Raw genomic sequence first — 26,577 nt, forward strand, 5'->3', positions numbered from 1 at the left:
TCTCGCTTCCTTTCGCTCCCCTGGCCGGGGCTTGCCATCGCCATGGCAACCGCTCACATTTCACACACTTGAGAACAGTATATCATGCAACGGGCGAGGCAAAAACAGGAAATAGCGCTCTGTGCTTGCTTAGCCATGGCTTTCTGAGGCCTGTACAGCCGGTAATAGAAACCAGACACATGGTGGCGACTACAAATGTGGAAGCTAACCGGGATGCACACACACGCGCTGAAAGCATGCAGCTTAATACTATAATATGCAGCCTCTAACTTCATAGTGTATATATAGAACGTACTGTGAAGAAGCAGAGAAACCAGGCTGCACTTTATATAACAGGGACAAACACATTTCAGAAAATGACTTCTAGAGCCTGACTGAGCCACTGTTCTGAGGTCAGCGGATTGTGCAGTTTACTATGTGACCGCACGCACAAATCCACTTCCCACTGACCTCAGACCCCCCCGTGAGCAGTCAGAGAGAGCACAAGAGTTACGAGGTGAACCCGAGGGACGCGTCCAGATAAGACCTTGAAGCCAGGGATTGTTTATTTGTTTTGGCATTTTCAGTAAAGCGGACATAAAACAGAGCAAGACATTTTTGAAGGGCACATCAATGCAGCAGCAGCACAAAGCACTATAGGTGTTTTATCTCCGATCATGCATGCGGAACAGCTGCACAAATCTTTTCAGGCACACCTCTGTAGCGGAGCCGGTAACCCGCGGGACGTGATTTTTAAGTGCGGGCAGTTCCACAATCGCAGCCTTCAATAAACTTTACACATTCCACAGAGCAATTAGCATGAGCCATGCCACTTGACGATTTCAATTTGCTCAGCAAGACGCAACACCCACGTCTGAGAGACGGGGGAGAAAACAATGCGGAGAACAGACGCTCTGCCGTCAGTCTCAGAGACGAGCGCTCCCTGGCTCTGGAAGACCAAAGACTTTCTCCTGATTAATGTCTTTCGTTCTCTTCCTTTCTTTTTCTCTTTCCCAAATGGGAAGACTGAATTGACAAAGAAAAATGGCTTTGGAGGTGAAAACCCAGATTATTATTTTTCAGGGTTCATTTTTCTCTAATGCAAAGTGTTAAGCTTCATTCTGCACTGTTACAGACTACAGACAGGAATGATTCCTACTATTATTTTTATTATACTGTGTGATTGCTGACTTCGAGGTGAATTCAGCGAACAACTTTGCAACCACCCCAAACACCCTAACCAAACAAAAAAAGTGCTCAAATATGTTAATTAGATTGATTTGTTGAATTGGTGTTAGAGGAGTGGAAATGTCCTGGATGATGCATTAAGGGCATCTTCAAATATTTCCTTTCCCTCAACTCAATCCTCCCCCTTTCTTTTTCTGTCACTTCATTTTATTGTGTTCACTAGCCTGACAAAAATGGAGATTTATTCTTCTTTCATCTGAGTCATAGAGACACAATGCCTTCCTTCCTCGTGGGAGTGGGAGATGGAGGAAAGATGGAATGAGAGAAAGATGGAGAGATATAACCAATATACAGTATTCTGAATATACAGTAAGGTCCAAAAGAATCTGAGACCACTAGTGAAAATGCTTCTATTTTCTAATTAACAGTTGGAATGAAAATATTTTTTTTTTATGTGAATATTAATAATGTCTGTTGAGATGTATGAACCTGGGGCCAGATTCACGAAAAATTCTTAAGAATAAAATTCTTCTTAACTGACAATTTTTTCTTATTTTCTAAATTAAGAAAAAAGATACGAATATTTATATTCCCAAAAACTTTAACTTTTCTTTTTTTCTCAAGATTGTTCATCTCGAAAAGAATGTTCTTAAAATCATTGTAGATAACTTCTTAAAGTTAGGATAACCTCCAACCTGTCTTAAATAGCAAAATGTAAGATGTTTAGTGAATAGTTTCAAAGATTAAACATTACAACATAACACTAGCTAGCTAAATACAATACATATTACTACTACTACAATATGTGGACGAATACTCTGGTGACACCAATCGATCATTTGAGCGTATGTGATGCGCTCACTCAAGCTAGAACTAGCCAGCACACACAAATACAGGACGCATTCACAAGAGAGAAAGCACAAATAAATAAGAAAGACCACTGCATCTGAGACAGGCTTTTTTTAAATAACGATTTTAGTGCAAGTTAAAGGTTTCAAACTGATATTACACTAACTGCGGACTGTGTAATATCTGTTTGAAACCTTTAACTTGTACTTTCTTGTCTTACCTGCTGCACTTAGGTTTATAAATGGAATGGGATTGTGTTGTTTTCATGTCTGTATTGTAGCACCGCTGAGGAGTCTCTGAAATTTCGTTGTATCCCGATGAAATGACAATAAAGGCTAATTCTAATTCTAATTTTTAACTTGACATTGCACATTAAAAACATGACGCTGAGTGATTAACTCGCGTCAAGCCAGTTGCGACATAAATACCCTGGACAATAATTATGATATTTATGGTAATCTGCAGGCCGTGCAAATGTGCAAAAAGACCGGCTTTCAGGTGTTTTTCATTCAGCGAGTCTTCAGCAATACCCGCCTTTCAATCAAATAACAACGAACACAGTTTTCAGTTTTGTCAGATTTACTTATTTGATTAGTGATTTATCTAAAATGTTCATTTTCAAATTATTTCAAATTAATTTAAAATTATTATTTGACCTTTTCTTGTTTAAATATAAAAATACTTTAAACTAATAATTTAAACTCAGGTTTAAATCAGACTTTGGATCCCAGATTTTTAATGCGGACTCAGACTTTTGTTCCCCACTGTATATTTACATATGCTTTATGTTGGCTGGGACCTTGTTTAAAAAAAAAAAGATAGAGACGAGGTTTCCCCAGACATTTCTCCCTGATGCTAGAAGGCATGTAGCTTTTAGAGCAGACCCCCCATCGTTAGCTGGGGTGGCATCACAGGCAGATATGAATATATTTCAATGTGACTTCTTAGTCACTCATCTGACTCATGTAGGTTCAAAGCAGCCGCTGTAGAGAATGAAAGAATGACTGAAATGAAAATTTACGCATCTACCTCTAGAGAAGACAGGTAATGTCACCGCCATGACAACACAACCCTCTATTGTGCGCTCTCTTTGCACTCCTTCTCTCAATGTTTCTGTCTTTGCTTCAACTAATTCAAAGACAGGAAGAATTCCAGAACAATTATGACAAAGCAGCTATTTATCAACTGTGAAATCTGAGTAATGGCAGGTGAAATGCAAAAGGAACATTTTCAGACTGATCCCTGGAGCAAAGCCTCCGGCCTAGAAAAACACTCCCACATTCATTCATTTACTGTTTATTACATGAAGAAAACACATTTATGGGGATCTATGTTTTCTCCTGTAAACATGTAAAGCATGTTTTTCTGTAGAAAGATTTTCAAAAGTAGCATGTGTTCTGACAAAAATATGTTTCGAGGGTTAAACCGTTGACAAAGCCAAGCTACATTCACATTATCTAGGCCTGTTAGTGTTCAAAAAGTATGCACATTACAAAAGTAAATTTACAGACAAATTAGTGTTAGTTTAAACTGGGGCCGGTTCGTTTGAACCAGTATTGGAACGTTTGCCAGTATTTAAAAAAAAAATATATTCTAAATCTAAAGTAATATTGACAAACTATATACCATTTGAAAGCTTACAGACTTTAGTTTTCATATTTGGTGACAGATTTCCTTTGACAGAAGCACATTAATTTATTAATTTGCAACAAGAATATTTATCAGAGTAATAAGGCGTGTTCAGACCTTTATTTTGAAAAAGCGATGGAATTGAAAAATGATTAAATATTGGTAGAAACCTCATAGATGTAAATCATAGATGGAGTAAATCAACAACAAACTAAGGAAACTGAGGGCATTAAATACAAAGGTAAACAAGGAACTAAACAAGACACAGTTGATGACGATTAGCAATAGTAACTATAGAAACAAACTAGCAATGGGAACAAAGAGAACAAAAGAAACAGGAACTAAAACACAGGAAATAAGAACATACAAACTAAGGGTACGTTTACACGACAACGATATGCTTAAAACCGAGAAGTTTTCCTTTGAGTTTTCCGCGTTCAGACATTGTCAAAACGTTCCCCATTCACACAGATCCGCGAAAATGACTAAAAACGCTGTATTCTGCTCCAGGCCATTAGATGGCGATGAAACACTATAAATTGAACACGTAATACGCATGCGCATGATGACATCGTCTTCAGAGATTCACGTTTTTGTTGTTTACACAGAGACCGTTTTCAAAAACTTGCACTTTGAAACCCGGTTTCAAAAGTTTGCGTTTTCAGGCACCCAAAATGCTGTTGCCGTGTAAACAAACGGCCAAAACGCATAAAAAGTTGTACGTTTTTAGTTGAAAACAGTGTCGTGTAAACAGTCCCAAAGAGTAACAGGAACAGAAACCAAAACCAAATGTGATAACTGTTTGCAAATTTTTTTAGGAAATTCTCCTTTTAAATCTCATAAAATTAGCCCCATCCCTTCATTGTGTCCAGATTTGAGTTTATTTGTTCATGTTCAGAGTTTGTTTTTTACTTGTTTTTCCAGTTTTTTTTCTTTATTTCCTAGTTAATCTTCTACCTGTCAATTAGTTCTGTCTTTCTCCATCCCCTTCGTTACTGATTGTGTTTGTTGAATTCAGGTGTGTCTTGTTTATTAGTCTCATTAGTTCTTCTTGTTTGCCTGTATTTAAACCTGAGTTTAGTTCTGTCTAGTTGTCTGTTGATGTTGCTATTTTGGATGGTTGTTCAGTTCCTGTTTTAAAGTTCTAAAGATTCCTGAGCATTTCTATTAGTTTGACTTTATTTGTAATAAAGACTGCTGCACACAGATCCTGTTTCTTCTCTGCGGCAACCAGACTCGTGACATATTGTAAGTGCCTCAGTATTATTTTTGCTTTTTTAAATAAAAAGAGGGACGACTTGAAATTCTAAATTATAAAAAAAGATTTTTAAATCAATTGAGCTTAACTTTTGAACCTGGATAGTTTCTTTATTGTGCATATAGTTGTGATTTCATATTTATCATATGAGATTATCGATAACCCTGATAATGTTACAGTAAGGGAACGATAGGAAAGGATGAAAGGACAAAGAGTGCAGATACAGACACACACTGATATGAAAGTACATATACACATTCTCATACACATAGTAGATGTGACTACATATTCAAAACACGGCTCAGTTTTGTCACATTCATTTTGATACAACTCTTGTAGAACAAAGAGGAGATAAAAGAGAAAACGTGCAAGACAGCAGGGAAGGGAAGGCGGGCAGGAGACAGCGTTCTCATTCCAGCGAACACTTCCAAGTGTTGAGAATAATAAGGTCTGAAAAGCATTACTGAAAGAGTTCCACAGCTACGTCCAATCCTGACAGCCTTTCTTCTCAGCAAGCAAGTGACTAAGCCCTTGAATTTCAAACTGTTGCGGCTAGTAAAAAATTTGTGAGACGTGTCTCGCTGTAATTCATCAGAATTCAAAAACAAAAGTTAGTTTTAACTTGTCGTCCACTTGATGAATACGAGGCTTGTAGAAAGAAGGTATTACTAATTTTGGTCTTCAAACTTTTAAGGTGTGAAATTATTCTGCATTTCTATGCAGCTTTTATTGTGGACTTGACCAGGGAATATGCATGCATTTCTAATGCATGTCACAGCACATCAATAATGTTTTTGTGTCATAGCCCTATTGGCCTGGAATGATTCAATGCAAACTTGAAGTGTAAGCGTGCTATAACAACCCAAATGTCACACTAAGTCACAGTGAGGGGAAAAGTTCACTCCGGGTAACAGGGGCATTTCACCAAGACTTCCATCCTCCTTATTGGTTACTGTCATGACTCATAAAAAAACATAAGTTGCTTCAAAAATCACATACTTCCTTCCTATATAGTAGGCGAAAAACAGTATGTGGCAACTAGTATGTCCAAATTCAAAGAACTCATAAAAGAGTAGGCAAAAGTATGTATACGATAGACACTTTACTATCCCATGAGGCCCCAGGAGAAGATTTGTGATTGGCAGTGAAGTGACGCAATTGACGCTGGTAGGTCACATGATCATGTCAACATGGGAGATGTAGTACATCCGGATTACATTGATAGGGTACAATGGGGCTAGAGGCTCCACGGGGAAAAAGGCTCCCATGGTTTAATTTTCCTCTAAACCACTAGATGACACAAAAACTTGCCGCAGCACTCTACAAAACATCTGCTTTTCAAGATGCACGTGGAAATTTGTCTGATCCTTGATGCGATCGTGGGCAGCAACGCATAGTTTATTCTGTGCTAATTTGATCTAATATTTTATGTTTTTTAAAATGTTGTAGATTTAAGTAGCAAACGAGAATCGCTAATATTATTGAATATATTTTGAGACTAATGTCTTCTGAATGATTTTCAGTTTTGTCCGAGGTAATTAAAGCAACAGTTTTTCAATAATGGAAGAATATGTAACAGTATGGTAATTGGGGTAAAAGGCGCTCCTGCTGTTGGGGCGAAAAGCACAATAATTAACATGATAAAAAAGACTTTTTCATTTGTTGACATGACATGGTTAGATTCAGATGTTAAATGTATATCAAGTTGGGTGTCCACCTAAGAGATAATCACCATTTTATAACGAAACCATCATATTTAAAAAAAAAAAAAAAAATATATATATATATATATATATATATATATATATATAAAAAAAAAAAATAATAATAATAATAATAAATAAATATATATATATATATATATATATATATATATATATATATATATATATATATATATATATATATATATATTAATCTTATCATATAATAAAATGTGATTTAATGTTACCACTGTAAATCTATATTATAATTATTATGGGATCTCCAATGCTTTCAAGATATCTTTACTTTTTAAAAATGTAAGTATTTTTAAAATATATTTGTATTAAAATTATTAATATATATTAATATATATTAACATATATTAACATATTTTAATGACAGTATATTTATTGAACAAAAATGAATTATTTTATTCATCAAAATAAACAGAAAATAGTGCAAACTTTACTAAAGTGATTATTTTGAACAAGTATTATTAAGTATTATTATTATTAATAATGTCCAAGTAAGTATTATTACTTGGACATTATTAAAAACATATTTTAGCTAAAGTATTTGTATCAATAGTTTGTGCCTTTTGCCACTTTTATGATTTTTCACACAAAATCTGGTGCTCCATAAATGTTCAATACGAACATATATTTTATACACAATGGGAATAGTGAAAAGCAATTTTTTGTGCCTTTAGCCCCATTGTACCATACTATATAGAACATACTTTTTAGCAGTCATAAATTACTTATTCAAAATAAGTACCTACTCAAGAGAATATGCTATTTTGGATACAGCTATTGACTTGTTCATTGTGAGTACATGCAACTCAAATGAGCAAATCAAGGGATTTGATGAGGAAAAGTACGATATTACTTTCCAACCAACTAGCAACAACCTAGCAACCTCCCAGAACACCCTTGTAACTGTACAGAACAACCTTGCAATCATCAAGCAACTTCCCAGAACTCCCCTACAATCACACAGAACACCCTGCATAGCAATGTGTTAAAACTACATAACAATGTGCTAAAAAGGCAGTTTGAACATCTTGGCAACTGCAAACCATTGCCCTAGCAAAAAAAAAAACAGCATCATGACGGTTTTCCAAAAATGAAAAAAAAGTTATAATCACTAAGCCTCATTGAACCAATTTACCAACAGAAGCATTTCTAAATGCAGGCACAGCTTTCTACAGTCTTTGAACTTTAGAGGCGCTACTCAACATGAAGAGGCTGAAGAAAAAAAGAAAAGCGCAAAAGAGAGGAAAGAGGGGGGTTTATTTGGATCGTTTTTCATGGAGTGTCAAAAGGGCTTCCACAATCACCAAATCAATCCCGACCTACTGGTAACTGGGCGAGAGGTGAGAGGTGCTTATCTGTGAGAGAGTGTGAGAAAATAAAGGAGCGGAAGAGAGAGAGACAGAAAGAAAGAAAGGGGGAGAGAGAGCAATGATCAGTTTTGCAGTGAAACTGAAGAAGTAAATCTCACTGGTAATCCCTTATTAAATAGTTCTCAGAACTTCGCGGTCTTTGTGCTGTTCTGTGCTTGTCTTTTCCGTCAGTAAAAAGTCTGTTAAAAATCCAATAAGAGGCAGGATATGGACCACTTGTCACAGCGCTAATACACAGTTTCTCACTGCTTCCCAATAGAGAGGCTGCATCCTTTGAAGGCCGCTTTCGAAGGCCGATTATGTCACAGCGGCGCGACGAAGGCTGTCCCAATTCGAAGCTCTTTCAAATATGGCTTCGAAATGCATCCTTCGTTTCCTGAGCAATGAAGGATAAAACAGATGGATCCTTCGCGGCTTAGCCTTCCCCAGAATTCATTGTGCGCAGGTGAGGACAGGATTCTTTTAGAGAAATTGCCAGATTTGTACAAATAAATTTAAAGAATTTCATATTTTTATTCAGCAAGGGTGCATTAAAGGGTTAGTTCTACCAGAAAGACTCGGGAGAGTTATTTCAATAAACCATACATTTATTGACAGCTCAGCAAGCTGATAAACTACAAAGTCATTTGGCGTAGGCCCCGTCCGTAGTGCATAATCCGAGAGTATCGGATCTGCAATTCCTGCCTAAAGATGAAGGCAGGGGCGCAGCCGACCCCCCCTGGGAGGTATGGATGGGACCATCCTGGTGGTGGTGGGGAGGATGGGGGTAATCGTCGCTTCAGTATCTGCGAACTCAAACATGTGTAAGTACCGTGCTTTTATACAGTGAGCATAAGAATATGATTGGATAGAAGTGAAGGCAATAAGTGACGTAGTAATTGAGTCTTCCCAGCAGAACTTATGCTAAAGCTTTCATTTCACCCAAAAATGAAAGTTCTGTCATTAATTACTCATCCTCATGTCGTTCCAAAACCTGTAAGACCTTTGTCATCTCGGGAACAAAAATGAAGATATTTTTTATAGAAATCTGTGAGAGCTATCTGACCTCCCCAACAGTAGTCTCGTCGCTTCATAACATTAAGGTTGAACTAGTCACATGTACTATTTTAACAATGGCTTTACTACATTTCTGGGCCTTGAAAGTGGTAATAACGTTGCTGTCTATGGGGGGTCAGAAAGCTCTCAGATTTCATCAAAAATATCTACATTTGTGTTCTGAAGATGACCGAAGGTCTTACAGGTTTGGAACGAAATGAGGGTGAGTAATTAAAAAAAGAATTTTCATTTTTGGGTGAACTAATCCTTTAAATGAAATTAAATGAAATTTCACATAATATTACAGAATGTTTAGATTTTATATAAATGCTGTTCTTCTGAACTTTGCATTAATCAAATTTTTTTTTACAACAATTCTGCATATTAGTATGATCTTTAACATTAGAATATTAGAATCTAGTATCTTCTTACATCAAATCAATATTTCATGCGTTTATTTTTTTAATTGACTGTTTATTGACTTATTGATTTGCAATAAGTAGCCGTATTGTTTTAGAAAACTTCCTATCCAAGGATCCATTCAATTCCTGAAGGCCATACACTGAATATCACCCTGAAACACACCACTTTATGGACTTTAAACAGGATGCAAATGGCAGTTTCAACAGACTTCACATGCTACACAAGGCTACACTACTTATGACATGTCATGAAGTTTCTGGTAGACTTCAAAGCAAGCCATTTTGAAACTAAATGACCTCTGGGCTGACATGACTGACAATGTGCCAGTGATCGGCCTTGTCAGCAATAAAAGACATAGTCCATAGTCCTGCATCTAGTCTGACTAGAGACTTATCTGCAAAATCTTCATCTCACAGCAACTTCAGAAGGTACAAGAACACAAACATCTAAATATTTCAAACATTACCTTTGTACTTTAGAGTGCTAAAACTAAGTTTTAAATGACATCTAAGGATCCAAGTGAATCACTTCCACAAAATTAAACTGTTTTATTTGCCTGTCACTCCCTCAAACATTTTGGTTGCCAAGACCCTCAGACAAAATCCTCTGCTTTGGTGTCTCTCTAAATAGTTGCAATGGCAGTGCTAGAAAACAAACCGAGAGCAATTGATTCCAATGCTCGTTCAGCACCAGATTAGCTTTTGTTAGGAAAACAAGGAGCAAAATCTAAAAAAGAAATGGAGCTGGCATGCACCTTTCTTGTTCTGCCTTCGTTAAACCCATTTCACATCCATCTGTCTCTTAAAAAGGATTATTTAGCCTTAATAACTTCTTTTTGCTTTGTAAAAACGTCCTCTAAAACTGCTAATTATATCAAGCTAGCACCATAGATCTAACTGATGTTTCAATAGCTATGCAACAGACAGGGCCTTGACAACCAGAAGAAAACTTTGCTTTAGTGTTTAATGGCATATCTGAGAAAGTAGCATAGCGGAGGGCGCAGTACGCGCAAACTCTAAACGCACGTCAGTGTTTGCTAGCACTTCTGAGCTCAGCAGATGTCCCTCCTACAAATGTGGCAGCCTTTGCAGGTGTATCGCTGCCGCCTCCCCACGCGTCAGATAATATCACAGCCACAAAAGAGTTTACAAAACACACAGCTAACTGCCAATTATACCGAACAAGCCGCTGCCTGCGCGGCACCTCTATGCAGCACTCTAAAGACGCTTTTCGAGAGGGTGTGTTATGAATTTTTTCTGTCATGTAAGCATGTTTAAGCATGAGGGTGATGATGTATAACCAACTATATATAACTAGGCACTCATTCGCATGCATCAGATACTCATTATGGTGCAAGGGTTTATGTAACTAATCGCAAAAAAAAGCAAAATAATGATCAGGCTGTGAGTGAGTAGCTCTGTTGTGGTACTGTAGGAAGTGGATGTCTGCTGGGCACTGGACTGTCACACTCGCACCTCATATGGAAAACATATTCATAATAACAGCTCTCGTACCACACTTCCATTAGTGTGCCGCTTTAAATGCCACCAGGTTAATTGAATCTCTGATTACTGTGATTCACATGCGTGAGCCTCATCAAAAGAAATACATGTGGAGAGATTCAAGCACATACTAAGCAGAGATTAGAGCAAGGAAATCAGGAACATTTCGGGATAAGAATATCAAGTATATCAGGACGATGAGCCATGCGCTGTGAAATAAACCAAGCCATCGGTCAATGTCTCTAGTGTTTGGTGAGAATTAATTTCCAGTCAAATTAAATATAGATCACATCTTAGGTGCACTGAATACGAATTCATTGAGGTGTCTAAAAAAACGCTTCTGGTCATGTCAATAAGTCAACAACTTGTGTCAGTGGGCCACAGTAGCCATGGGTCAACACTTTAATCAACACTTGAAAGTGGGTAAGTTTCATAAAAACAGCAACATTTTGAACAAAAAAGCTGAGGAATTCATATTTTTGTCAAAGACAATGTGCATAAGCAATGCTTTTACCGATTGTCTCTGCTTTTCTTTTGCCTGTGTTTGATCTGGATATTCTGTACTCTTTCATAAGATATATAATAGCGCTCCCCCTCGTACAACAGTGAAAACACTGAAAATTCCATCAATGGAGAGAAAGCGTTGTCTCATAAATGCTTGACTAATCACAACACTGGTCCAGCCAACCAATCAGAGGACATTGCACTTTTCAGAAATAGGGGCTTCATAGAGACAGGAACTAAACAGTGTGTTACTGACAGACTCAACAAAATCTCAACATAAGAGTTCCCCTTTAAACTGAATATAATTGTTAAGAGGAGGACTGGTTCAATAGTGTAAACTGCGACTAACTGCGACCATGAACCAGGCACGTTGAGTCATGGCGAGCATTTGAGAAATTCTGATTCTGCATAACTTCCTGTCCTCTATCCAAAAAAAACCCAGCAAAAGTCAAATGCAACAAATAGGAAGTCGATTACCCTTTAAACACTACTAAATAAACTACTAAATGCAGTGACTAAATAAACTAAAAACAGTGTAACTGTTATAGTGACATTTACTTTCAAAGTGCTGGGTCCAAGATAAAGAGGAAAAGTGCATCCAATCCTCTGCCTGCTGAGGATAATGAGTGTAATAAGGCATTTCATTGCAGCCATTATTAAAATAAGCAAAGAAACAGCCACAAGGTCTAGTTTTAAAAGGCTTGCTTTCATAGATTCAACTTTAAAAGGGTTCTGTGTACAGAGCAATTAATTTTTAGGAAAGCAATAACCCTGTATGAAACACGTTATCTTCTAATGGTGGAATATCGTATACTGTTTAAAAGTTTAGGGTCAGTAAGATTTTTCTTTTTAAGAAATGAATACTTTTATTCAGCAAGGATACATACAGTTGATCAAAAGTGACAGTAAAGACATTTGTAATGCTACAAAAAAATTATATTTCAAACAAATGTTGTTCTTTTGAACATTCGTTTCATCAAAGAATCAGAATGGGCAGTGCTTAATATTTCACAATAAAACATTTTTTTACTGTATTTTTGATCAAATACATGTAGCCTTAGTAAGCATGAAGTAAGCATTTAACTATTTATATTTTAATCTATTTTAAGTAAAAAAACATTTTATTTCTCCTTAAATTAAATTAATATTTATTTTATTAATTGATTTATTTATATACTTAGAATTTTTCTAAACTAAAGCCACATATTAAATGTTACTTTAAAAATCTTCATTTTATTTCCAAAACTATTACATTTGATAAACATTATGTAGTAGCCTTTTCTGAAATAAGAAAGTGAGGGGAAAAGTGTTACCATACAGGGTTAAGGAACAAAGTTCAAGCCAGGACATTTACCATTAGATACTTTGGATACTTCACACTTCTGTTTGTTCAGCAATGGGGGAAAAGACTTGTATGTCAGAACTGAAAAAGAAAAGAAAAATCTCTGGGTATTACAGAATGAGGCCGAGAGGTACAGTAACAACTGAAAGGCTGGCAGGCTCCAAATACCACATTGAAAAGAGGTGAGGAAAATCAGTCTCAGATTTGAAGCAGCTCTTTTTAAACCAGGGCAAACAAACCAAATAAACACCCACTCAGCTAATTCCTATATGAGCTAGCCAGGTACATGAATGTGTGCCTTTTGTTGAAGGAAAGGCTCATCTAAATAGCATGCAAATAAACCAAGATCCCTTCTTGTAGTAGAACTGATGCGGGTAAAAAAAAATAAAGAGCACTTGTCAGTAGAACCAAAAACACATTAGGGACAAGAGAGATGGTTCACAGCATGTAAATACGGTAAGACACGCCACTCTACCTTGTAGTAGGACTCCCTTGTTTTTTCTGTAAAAGGGACTTCCTGGCCATATTGGAGGACTGGACATACTGTAAAGAAAACACAGCAGAGAGAATGATGAGAAAGTGACACGAACAGATGACGTCCAACTGACAGATGGACTGCAATCCTGAAAAGACATTTTAAGAGATGAACAGTGCCAAATGAGAGAGTGAGTAAGGGGCTGTTCACACAACGCGTTTTTCTATTCCAATGCGGTACTTTTCCATTGTTTTTACGTAAACACGTGTAAACCGCGTCTTGCGTCTTTTGCAGCGTCTCGCACATGACAAGGCGTTCTAAAAATGCGTTCGAGTTAAAATCAGTTTAACCTTTTAAAAAGTGTGTTTCGAGACCTTGGTTTTTTCCCCATTCCACAGCCCGCGTCTAAGTGTTCTGTGTGAACGAGCCCTGAGACAGACAGAAAGAGCACATGTACAGTAAACATATCCACAAATATTCACCATGAATGTAGCGTCTGACAATTTTTATGTTAATACTGTAAATTATCAAGTTATGGGATCATGTTATCACAGCTTTACGTTAACTCTTCGGAGTCTTGGGCTATTTTGGTCGTTTTTGAGTACTTTTTATTTTCTTTATTTTGCGACATAAACAAATGTTTACCATACCAATGTTTGGTATTGTTTTTTTCAGCACAACATCACCTATATGAACAGACAATTATTTTTTCACTTTTATGTACTGTATCAACATACTGGACCCAAAATCACACAAAAAAACACAAAATCCGAATAGAAAAATTATAGTTTTTTTACTACAAAAAACACAAACATGCTCAATGAAGCATTTTAAAAGGTTTAAAATGTAAACACAAGTTGTAAATGTCAACATATACAGGTAAAATTCAGATATAATCAAGCTATATCCAAAAAAATATGATTTACAAAAAAAAAAGCGAGTGTAGCCATAGGCTTTTTTTTTCTCTTTTTAGCTTTGCCACTTTTTAAAAGTTTATGCACACAATTATTCAGAGAGCTATATTTAAGGCCTTGCATTCCCAGAGTATGAGGGTTCCCAATAAGTGCAAATACAACATAAAAAAGGTAAAATTGAGATAAAATCTAACTATATACAGCAAAAAGCAGGTGTGGCAATAGGCGTTTTTTTCTTTTCTTTTTTGCTTAGAAACTCTACAAAACACTTCATGTACAATTACACAGACAGCTACATTACAGGGCTTTCCTTCCTTGAGTAAGAGGAGCTCCTAAAAAGTGCAAATATACTATACAAAAGGTAAAATGAACACAAAATCAAACTATATATACAACTATTTACAATCAATCTCCCGACTCCCGCGGGCCCCTTTCAATTTCACTTCTTTGCTCAGTTGGCTCCTCCTCCACTCCCTAAAATGTGCAGCCTGAAGAGCAGAGTCAGCAGAGTTAATAAATAAAATAAATAAATAAAGTTTAAATTATCATATCTCCGTTTTTACTTGGTCTATCAACACAAAACAAAAAGTAAAATAGAGTTTCAAGCCAGCACTTTCGACAGAAGTGGACAGCAGCGCTCAACGTGACTTTGTTTTTATGCTTCGACGTCTTAAACTGGTCATGTGATTTGATCACGCCGGCGTGATCGGCGACTCGGAAGAGTTTTAATAACATTAACTGAAACAACTAGAGAGGTGCAAAACACATGTTTTCAAACTGCACTTAGCACAAAATACTTCAAAACACAACTTTTCCACAAAGGTATACTGTTTTTAGCTAGAGCAGCTAGTAACAGCTAAAGCTAATTGAATCATCACTGTAAAAAAAAAATAACTTTGTATTAAAAACTTTTGGTACAATGGCCATTTTTTTTAAGGGCACTTCATCTGCCCCCCTAAAAGGACAATGAGAAATCTCCTAAATATATACAAAAGAGTTTTCAGCAAACAGCTGCTGACCAAGTAAACAAACCATGGAGGCCTATACAATGTTGAGACGTGACTATGCAGCAACATAGTCATTATATCCTTTTTCAAATTGAGCCCTCGTAGTTTTAATCATTACTTTCTCCTGGTGAGATGACAGGGCGGCTCAGGTGATCGCACAGCAGGAAACCCCTCAGCTGAATTACACACTCCCGATTGGTTGTGGGACTTTTTTTTTTTTTTTGCACAAATGAACTGAACAAACAGAAGAACTTTGTCAGCGTTCTGTGATGTCACTCAGACAGGAAAATGAGATGTTTATTTCTTATTTATTTATATTACTGGTTTTGTAAAACGCCTGCAAATGGACATTGGAATATGCCTGTGATGAACAGGAAAAAAACTGGTGCTGTGCTGGCTGTCAGAAATACAATCAGACTTCAGGATTTCTCACATATGAAAGCTATTGATTTTCTTGGAAATCATGGACATTCTTTGGAGAGGAAGGTCAACGGGTCCTTTTCGAAAATAAGTGAAGGTATGAGGCAGGATGTGTGAGGCAGTATCTGAGAAGAATGTAAGGAACAACAGTTATGTCAGGGTTACTATAACAAAACAACATCATACTCAGATTCCTGTCTCTCATGAAAAAAAAGATAAACCGCAATTAGTTTGAATATATATTTATATATATTTATTAGTATAATAAAATGAAACATATATAATAAATGTAGTACTTAATTTGAATGAAATTTAATCATTATTATATTAATATAAAATGTTAAGCATAAATATAAATAATATTACATTATTTGATATATTAATATAATAATATATAATCAATATATTATAGTATAATATCATTTAGCAATAAATTAATTAATCAAGAAATAAATTTTTATTATTACATTTATTCATTTGTTGATATTTTATTTAAATGAAAAAAAAATCCATAATGTAATATTTACATAATATAATAAAAATAAAGAAAATGAAAAACAAATAATCTAAATAAATAAAAGATAAATTACAAGTGATGCAACAGTATAAAAAACTGTAACAAGTAACAGATGGCGATCAAATGTGCTACTTGAGGACGTTTGTGAAAGATATGAGGCCAAATATGATCAAAGTTCCCAAATTCAGTCATGAATTTTCTCTTTATCTTTTTCATCTTCTCTAATGCAATATTTTTCCCTGAGCCATGATTTTTCATGCTTCATACTGTTCGCATCCCAAACATTGATCATTTGTGACAGCAAATTTGAATTTCCCGACCTTTTTGTTTGGGATATGTGAAGTATTTGAGCATGCTTTCCCATTTAGCAGGTCCCACAGAGTTTAGAAACGGTTTAACCATGTCTCTGTTTTCTGACAGTTCCTTCTGATCTAAATATTTTTCGCTTCAAAGGTTACAAAATATTTTTTTTTTCCTGTGGATTAGCTGCTCAGTTACTATCAATTATCCGCTTGTGTACGATTCCTCCTCCGTCTCAATGTTCACTGTGAGCTTCACAAATCTAATCAGGAGCAGTCTAATCTTCAATTTAGCCCTCGATCCACTTTCTGCCTCCCTGTAGATTCAGTATGTGCAGACATTGGCTCTGTCATCTTCCCCTTCTTAATCTTCTTAGAGTATATTAACTAATTGAGAATTAGAACAAACAGAGGTGGCACGGGGCTTTGAGCACATTTGTCTACATGGTGTACTTAAAAGCCCGGGCTTGCGGGTTGACGGGGCTGTTTTGGCTCTGGACTTCTTCCGATGAAGGAGCGCTCTATGGTGCGTGGCATCTCTGAGCACCGGGAGGCCGTGTGCCAAAGCGAATAAACACTGCTCTGCCACTTCACATTTGCTAATCTCCGCAGGGCTGTCAGACTTCAGGTATCTGCCCTGACAATTGAGGATAATTTAGTGCGAGAAGTAATGGAACCTCTCTATTTCTTTACGGATCCATTAATTACAGTGTTCCGTCAGAATGTGTTTGATTTTTTTCCTTCTTTTTTCCCCGTTGAGAGTGATTAAAACATATCTCAGCACAGCTCAGACACAGCTTGAGATGAACATCTTCATTAGCATACTAGTCGCCTAGCAACTGAAACATCTCTAACTTTCAACTTTGAGATTTTTTTCACTAACCTTACACCTGAGGACAGCATACAGTCATTACTAATGTACAGGATGCACCAGTTCTGATCCATTTATCCCCTAAATAAAATCAATAAAAAATAAAATAAATAAAAAAAAAAACCCAGAAGAGCACCATCTCTTAATAAATATAAAGGGAAGAATAATTCCAATAAATGAGACTAGTATCCGAACAGTATAAAAACATTCACACCACATAAACTTATCATAAAAAAAGGACCACTGTGATTTTAATTGCTGATTAAAATATTTGAGTTGAACACTTTGAAAACTGAGTCGAAAGGGCAGGATTTTTTAATATGTAATGTTAAACATAATTATAAATAATCATATAATTAATTATATTATATTTTAAATAGTAATATTTCAATATTAATTAATATACCTATGATACTCAATGTATTTATATAAAAAATAAATATTAATATTTCACTATTGTTATTATTATTTGTATTATTTTGTTCTTTGTATTTCTTTTGCTCTTTCTAAAGCATTTTTTCTTTTGAAATGATTTCGTTTCAAAAGAAATAAATAAAGATATATTACATATAAATAAAAACTGTACATTTAAAAATAAACTAAATAAATAAAAATTAGATCATTTATGTCTTGCAAGAGCACCTGAACTGTAATGAATAATGGTATAATTTTGGTGTAACTAATTTAATTTAATTTTATTTATGCCGACAGCCAAAAGTCTGGCTACATGAAACTACTGCATATATTTATGCTTATATGCGTCACAGTCTCACTGAGTTAGGACTTTGTTTTCAGTTTTGTTGAGTTAGTTGTCATGGTTTCTGATTAGTTCTCATTTAGTTCAGGTGTGTGCATTTCATTAGCCTGGTTTGTCTGTGTATTTAAGTCCTCTGTGTCTATTTATATGCTGTCAAGTCTCGTTCATGAATGCTTGTGTTCAAAGCTGTTCTCTCTGTTTGGATTTATTTTGGATTTATCTGCCTGTGGATTTATTAAAAATTACCTTTGCCTTCATCATCGTGTTCGTGAGTGTCCTACAACACTCATTGTCACATTGTGACAATATGCTTATAAGACGAAAACAAAGTGTACAGTACCTAAGTACCGAACATAGACAAAACATAGCATACTAGGCTTCAGATAAATGAGACCTAACTCTTTTGTGGATTGAAACAGTTATAGGCATAGCACAACCTGAAGGTATTCATGCACCATGCTGCTGACACAGGCACAAAGAGACTGTTGGCTGAGGAAGGGGCCAGATCCCTGCGGGGCTGGGTTCACCATGCCATGTCTCCCTCTTTCGGTTTCTCCTTCCATCCCTTTAGCAGTCAAGACCAGTGTTTGTACTTCTAATGCACATATGCTTTGTATCGGGTTACAGCTACGGTATGTGTTGCCATGGACACAGCATGCCCCATGATAGACGACCCAGGTCCTTTTTTAATCAGCTGTAAGAACCAAAAAAATAAAAGCGGGAAAGCTTTTATGATATTACGTTATTTATATGTTATTATGTGCCCTCCACTCTCTGAACATAATAAAAAGAAATGAGATCTCCTGCTGCAATTATTTGGCCCATGGTTTCGCCAGTAAAATTTTACACATTCAAAGGAGTGAACAATCAAACTGCTGGTGATGGAATTTGAGCCCATGAGCCCTAATATAGCCTTGCATCAAGCGCCTCTTGTTCTTGAGTAAAGGAACCATTGCTGTTACTCATATAGGAGTTTGTTCAAATCAAAAACACTTAGGGCCCTATTTTAACGATCTGAAACCAAGTGTCAAAGCGCAAAGCGCAAGTAACTTTGTGGGCGGGTCTCGGCGCTGTTGCTATTTTCCCGGCGGGATAAATCTATCTATCTATCTATCTATCTATCTATCTATCTATCTATCTATCTATCTATCTATCTATCTATCTATCTATCTATCTATCTATCTATCTATCTATCTATCTATCTATCTATCTATCTATCTATCTATCTATCTATCTATCTATCTATCTATCGTTTGTAATAATATGATTTGCAAAAATGAAAACTGCTGCTTCTGTGTAGATTAGAGAATCAAAGTGTATGCGCGTTGTGCACGCTATACATTATGGTCAAGCATGCGCCCTTAAAATAGCATAATGAACAACGCGCAATGCGCCACTGACTTTAGACTAGGTTTTTTTCTGGCCAGTGGCGCAATTGTTTTATGGAACAGTAAAATAGCACCAGGGATTGTTTGCGCCGGAACACGCCTCCTTTTTGCGCTGAACCGCCCAGGGAGCGCAAGTTCATTCCCTATTTTAGCGACGTGCTTCTGTGGAGGGAAAAGCGCGCTTTGCGCGGGTGCAAAATAGGAATGAAACATGCGTCGGTGTACAAAGTCAATTGCGCTGGGTGCAAGATAGGGCCCTAAGTATTCAACTTAGACGCAGAACATCTGTCCTACGGACATTAATGATTACTCAAATCATACACCTTGTTGAGAAGAGGTGTGCTACTATTTTTCTAAGCATTCTGGTAGAAGTACATTAAAGGACTAAGGGGTGTAGCTACTTTTTTGGGGACAGCAAGAACCCACCAAGAAACCACCCAGAACACCCTAACAACGCCATGGTTTCAACTCTAAACATTATTTCTGCTTGCCCGGTCATACCAGCAGTTTAGACTTCCACCCACATTTTCACTGGCTCCAAAAAAAAAAAAAAAAGTACAATAAAAGTAACTATAAAATGCATTTTGTAAAATATTTAAAATATATATTATATAATTATTTCAAATAAAATGCACAATACATTTACAAATTATGTTTACATTATTTTATTTATTTTGATTTATTATGTAATCTATTTCAAAATTATTTTATGTATGTATATAAATACATAAATTCATTTTAAAATAAATAATAAATACAAATTATTTGCAATTTAAAATATAAATAAAATACAAATAATAATAATAATAATAATGATGATGAAATTTACATTTTAAAAATTCCAGTTACCACTCATTTTCTTCAGAACATGAATAAAAATCTATTTAAAACCTGTTGTATAACAGCACTTGAAGGGTGAAGGTGGATGGGGTTACATCAGGGTATACAGGACCTGGAACAGTCTAGAGCCGCTACCTCAGCCTGCATATGCATATCCCGGTAATCTAAGCGGAAAAGACCCCAACCGGCTCCCGCAGAACCTCTTTGAACCTGCTCTGTGGGAACGTGGCTCACTCCTTCAGCTGAAATGCCTTTTAATGAAATGTTAACGGCAGTTATGAGAGCCCAAAACCTGTTTCTTCAGGGCTCTGATGGGGCGGCTACAACCGTCGGAGCATTTTCAAAAATGTTAACATCAATAAGGGCACGGCACTCTTTTGCCCTTGCTGGATGTTTGAATGTAAAACACATGTGCCACCGGCTGGAGTCTTGCTGGGTATATACCCCATCTATTTTTAATCCGGTGCGCTCTGTCTGTTTGCTCTGTTAATGCAAACACTCGCACCTTTCGAGAAACAGCCGCTTTCTCCATCTCCATCAAGAGCAGGCAGGTTATTCATTTTTAAACAAAGCTTACCTCCTTTCGCTTGATTCTATAATCTCGTTTCAAATCCTATCGCCCACTACACTTTCCTTTTACCCCTACAATCGCAATCCTCTTTAACTAATCTAAAGTCTAATTGGTGCCAGCACCGGTTCTCCCCTGTAGGTTACTTCTTGCCTTGAGGTTTTTAACTTTTGTTCCTGTGAAATCTGAAGCTGCTCTCGCCCGGGATCACGGCTCACAATGCGGCTTTTTCAGGGCCAGAGGGTTGTAAACACTGCACACAATTACTGGAAGGAATTTCAGAGCAGAAAAGTGATCAGTTGACTTAACTTAAAAAAAAAAAAAAAAGTGAGGAAACCCGTTGCCTTAAAATTAATAAGTAATAAACTTTGTGCGTAATTGAAAAATGTAAGTTATGTGAACTTGACCATTCCACATAACTTTTTTTCAATTACACATGAAGTTTAATACTTAATAATTTTAAGGCAAAGGGTTTCCTCACTTTTTTTTTAAGTTAAGCCAACTGATCACTTTTTACAGTGAAAGGTGGAAGAATTCCTTAACCTGAAAACATGTTTGATAGAGCAAAATCAGTGTAGAACATAATATGAGAATAATTATGCCTTATTTTGACTACACCACTGAAATAAAGGTTCTTTATTGGCATCAATGGTTCCATGAAGAACCTTTAACAACCATGGATTCTTTCTATTGCACAAAGACTTCTTTTCAAATGGCAAAAAAGGTTAACAAATGGTCTTTGGGGAACCCAAAATCGTTCTTCTATTCTGCCCTACAAAGGCAAAAGACCTTAAGTCGCTAGAGTGTGGAACTGAGAAAAAATTACTTTAAAGATTTTTAGTTGTCCCGCCAAATTAATTATAGGTAGGACACTGGAAATCTGGCAAATAGATGTTTTAGTAATGAAAATTATTTAAACAAAAAAATCTTGAGCTCAATCTTGACTTTTGACCACTATTTTAAAGTTACTGTGCTCTGCCTTTGTATTGTCAGCAAAAAGTGAGAAGTCATGCCAAGGCAAAAGGCAGTAACTTCCACATTATCAATATTTGGTTGCTGATCACCACTAACAAAATCATTATAGTAACACCTGTATAAAATCTAGGGATCATGGCATTTATTTTGTATGATTTACAATTATTTATGGCCATCTACTTATTGCTATCATGTGCTTTGGTTGCATTCTGATGGCATTATTAATACATTTGACATGACAAAATACCTCCATAGATATATTAGTCTAGCGTTGGCTCGACCGCGTTTAGGGCGGGGCTGAAGTCGTCGGCGAAGTTTTGGGCACTCTGCCAGCTAGATGCATGAGTGTTTCAACCAGGTCCAGTACCCGAACTGAGTGAGGCGGGGCTTTAATTCTTGGTTGTATTCATCTGATACGGCAATGTGTAACGTTTTTCTGTCAACTCTGCATAATCCTTCGCGATCGATATCGCACGTTTGTCGATGGAGCGCGGGTTCAGACCATACTAAAATTTCTGACCGCATTTGTGCAGAACAAAGCTCTGAGGACATCAGCAGATAACCGTACAATCTGGTAACCGGTAACTGATGTTACGGTGTTCTGCCTTTGTTTCTCATGGGCTTTTGGAAGTTCCTGTTAAGACAACTCATTATTTTCTCGAAAAAAACAACGGAATTGATTCAAGATACTTATCCACATGATAAAGGAGGTCTTGAATGTGCTAAATATAAATAACTTATTTTCGACCAAAAACGAAGTTACGGTCTTTTGTCTTTGCACGGCAGTGTTGCTTTGCCATGAAAACCCCCTTTTAGAGCCTTTATTTTAAGAGTGTAGATAGTGAAACTCAAAGAAAGTGTATTTACAATAAGAGATTCATCTGTACAAAAAACTAAATCAGAGCTGGAGGGAAGTGGTTTTAGAGCTCAGAAAAATACGGCTCATGGAACCAGACGGAATTTTTTTCCACAGACTTTTAACAGGAAAAAGGCAGGCTGTTGACAAACCTCCAAAAGAACAAAAATACCTCAAAGACAATAAATCTCCACAGACGCGCTTCCAATGACTGCTTACCACCACCCAAAAAAAGCCACAATCTTCCACAACCTTCTTTATGTTTCTCTAAATCACCTAAAAAGTTATACAAGGAGCTAAACAAGATGTTTGTGCATGCTAAATGAATTAAAGAAATCCTCACTCATGCCATGGGCACTAAACCCTCAAAATGCCTCAACCGCCCCCTAAACCTTCTCTCCACAAAGCATGTTCTTCTCAGGCCTACGTTAATCAAAGAGACATGTGACAAGTTACATTGGAAGGTTCATCAGTCTGGGCTCCCGAAGAGCTAATATATCTCTGAACTTTATAGGTGGAAGAGATCCGAGGACACACAGAGTTTCTGCCAGATATGGAAGCCCCATCATTTACACAGCACCAGCCATTAGAGTAAGCGTGAAAAAGTGGGCGATCTTGTCATTTAGTGTTACTGAGAAGACTCGAAGGCAGGAAGGGTGGGGGGAGAAGCACTCAAACAAGCCTGGAGGTCCGGGGAAGATAGAAGCCAAACAAGACAATACCGGACTGGGGCTTTTCATGAGCTTGTACATTGAATTTGTTTTCTTAGTAATGCATTTTTACCCACGGGCTGAAATGACAACTATTAAAAATGAGAACTATATGTCAGTCTCGGTGCATTCAGCATTTTTTTTTTCTCTCCCTCGCTTTCTTTCAGGGCTTCTTCAGATTCACAGTCTCATTTAAAATTAATCTCCTAAAGCAACTGGACCTCCAGTTGTCATCTCCAATAATTCACGCATCCCCGAATTTTTATGAAGACAGACAAATGCAGGTATAGAAAACCCTAAAATAGGCTCCAAGCCATCCGCGGTTGCCATGGAGAGTTGCGTGTTTCCAGGGCGATAGTGTATTTCTCAAGCGCTAATGGCCTGTCCTTTTGCCAGGCAACAAACAGCCCTGTGATGCAACTGCACCTGTCTCAGCTCTGTGTTACCATGGAGGCGTTCCTGTTGCTATGGCGACCATCACGCTAATAACCTCGCAAGGGCAAACATGCAATGGTGAACTCCGAGGCCCAGCTGTTCCTCCTGCGCTCCTCCTCTCAAACTCTCTGAGTATGTTAAGGAATGTTCGTCTACCTGAGCTCACATTACACAGCCTCTTAAAGGGGACACTATTTTTTCTCTTAAGTCTAGCTATAAAGGTTTCTTACACCAAAAACAGACATTTTCCATCCTCCCTCTGACCTTTACACCATGTCCTAATCATGCACAACACAACTACATGTCAGGTCATAAAAATGTCTTGCAGTTTCTGTCCAAACCAGCCATGAGAGCGACATAATGTTTTTGCTATACTGCATCTTTCATACTTCTATGTTCTTTCATCCTGATCCACAAAATCTTCATGACAACTCTCTGAAGACTTTTAGCATGGTAATGGATGACAATACTAAGACATGTAAGACATACTGCTGCTGCACAAATAGCATAAATCAATTACCCGTAGCAGATCTATAATGGGGAGGATGGAGGGTTTTAGACAAACTCTGAAAGCACGCAGCAAATTGCTATAGTGAATGGGAACCAGCCATTTAAATGTTGAGAAGCAAGCTCATTGGCTGCAGATGTGACATGAACCAATCAGCTTGTGCCAAGTAGTTAACTTGTATATCATCAAATATCATCAGCTGCATTAAAGACCCATCAGCCTGCGCCATCTAGAGTTTCATACAGAACTAGGCATTTCCAGAAGACCTATAAACCTTCAATATTAGCAAGTTACAGTTATTGTACACTACTGTGCAAAATATTGGTCAGAAAAATGTTCAAGTCTGTAAGATTTTTTGAAAGAAGTCTCTTAAACTCACAGGGGTTGCATTTATTTAATCAAAAAAACTACTATTGTGACTATTAAACAGTAATGTTGTAAAATATTTTTACAATTTAAAATATTTTCTTTTAATATATTTTAAAATGTTTTTTCTTCTTTTTTTTCTCTAATATGCTGATTTGGTGCTCAAGAAACATTTCTTATTATCAATGTTGAAAAAAAGTAGTGCTGCTTAATATTATTGTGGAAACCGTGTTCAGGATGCTTTGATGAATAGAAAGTTCAAAAGAACAGCATTTATTTAATAACAGCATTTTATAGTCTTTACTGTGACTTTCAATTTAATGCATCCTTGCTGAATAAAACCATTAATTATTTGAAATATATACAAACATACTGTATATATTTCTCATTAATTTCATTTAAATAGCATTGGAATCCTAACTGCAATTCTGCATCCTGTTTGCTGCTTGAGGAAAATTAAATTAAATTAAATTAAAACTGAACAGAAGCTTTGGGTTGTGAACTTGTCCTCATAGTAAATCACACTATTCTATTAAAAAAAATGATGTCCAATCATTCATGTTTTCCATGATCTCCTCCTCCCACCCAGGGCCGTAGCTGAAGTATCTGGTGCATATTGTTGCAGTGGGCCCCCTTGAAATTGCTTCTTTTTTTTTGGTCCGCCTCAGTCCCACACACACATACCAATCTACAGGTATTGATGACATCACCAGAACAGACCATGCCTCCATCCCATCTGTCTACCTGACCAACATGCGTATGAAAAAGAGCCATAGCCCCCAGCTCGCAGGATTTAATAATCTACAGCACTGCTGTGCTTACAAAAACAGAAAAGATGAAAGAGTGGTGCGTAAAAAAAAAAAAAAAAGAGCAGAAAAGAGGAGTGTGTCAGTCTATGACTCAGCTGATTCGTGTGAACCTTAGGAATGCTATAAAAAGCTTCATTCGGCTTCCTGAGAACCGCAGTGGCCAAATAAACACTTTATTACACACTGCTACACGCAGATTCACCATCTGGCCTGCGAGAGAGAGGAAGCCAAGCCTGTGTGTGCCTAACACTACACTGCTATCTTTGCTTCCTTACACACACACCTTACAACAGGGCCCCCAGAAGAATCTGAAATGAGAGGGTGGAGCATATTATAAACCTCAGCAACATATGAATACTAATTAAATAAGGTAAAGTTCGGTCAATACGAGTCACTGATTTGCTAAATATGCATTTGCCTCTTCCGTTCGTTTTTACATGCCCAATTTACACTGCAAGTAAACATCGCATCAGATTCATCAGATTCTTAAGTTGGCCACATGGCTCTTTGGAGATTAAAAAAAGTTCCTAATGTTATATAAAGTTCAGATCCGTGCATCGGTATCATCTGTTAAAACAGAAACAGTAAAACTCTCCTGGGGTCTTTAAAGCAGCACTTACAAAAATCTAAAGATTTCAAACTTCTTTGAGGACCTTAAAAAGGTTCTCCTATGGCATTAATAAGTAAAATCCTATTTGGCTCTAATTGAAAAGTTTATTTTTAAGAGTGTATCTTCGAAAATAGTATTTAGAGGTTGTTATAAGCTGTTGTTTTGAAGAGGTGTAGGCTAGAGGGACCGTCCTCTGTGATCTCCTCTTCCCACAGGGCCTCGGAGACTTTGAACACCTGGTGCTAATAACCAGCCTAGTGCTGTACCCACACAACATTATCAGCCAAGCACTCAATATAGAAGGACAATTCGCTGAGAATGAACTGCACCCACTGATAGCGTCATTTATTTGCACATGCTGTCTGCGCTGTTTTAGCACCTGATTCACTAAAGGAATTATGCAAATCAGGTAATGGCACAAACACAGACAAAAA

At 36.8% G+C, this 26,577-nt stretch overlaps 1 protein-coding gene across 15 annotated transcripts in view; it reads right to left on the bottom strand.

The window, feature by feature from the left end:
• Nucleotides 1-26,577, bottom strand: part of foxn3 (forkhead box N3) — a 105,309-nt gene that overhangs the window by 19,842 nt on the left and 58,890 nt on the right. For 12 of the 15 annotated variants that reach the window (XM_081347069.1, XM_081347071.1, XM_081347081.1 and 9 more), the window contains 2 exons: nucleotides 13,294-13,361; nucleotides 12,831-12,899 (listed from right to left, as the gene is read on the bottom strand). In XM_081347069.1, coding sequence (XP_081203195.1) covers nucleotides 12,831-12,899; nucleotides 13,294-13,361 — 137 coding nt within the window. The remainder of the gene's footprint in view (nucleotides 1-12,830; nucleotides 12,900-13,293; nucleotides 13,362-26,577) is intronic. The other 3 variants (XM_081347073.1, XM_081347075.1, XM_081347074.1) reach the window with 1 other exon arrangement.

The sequence above is a fragment of the Scardinius erythrophthalmus genome, assembly GCF_964197995.2.
Source record: "Scardinius erythrophthalmus genome assembly, chromosome: 19".
Taxonomy (NCBI): domain Eukaryota; kingdom Metazoa; phylum Chordata; class Actinopteri; order Cypriniformes; family Leuciscidae; genus Scardinius; species Scardinius erythrophthalmus.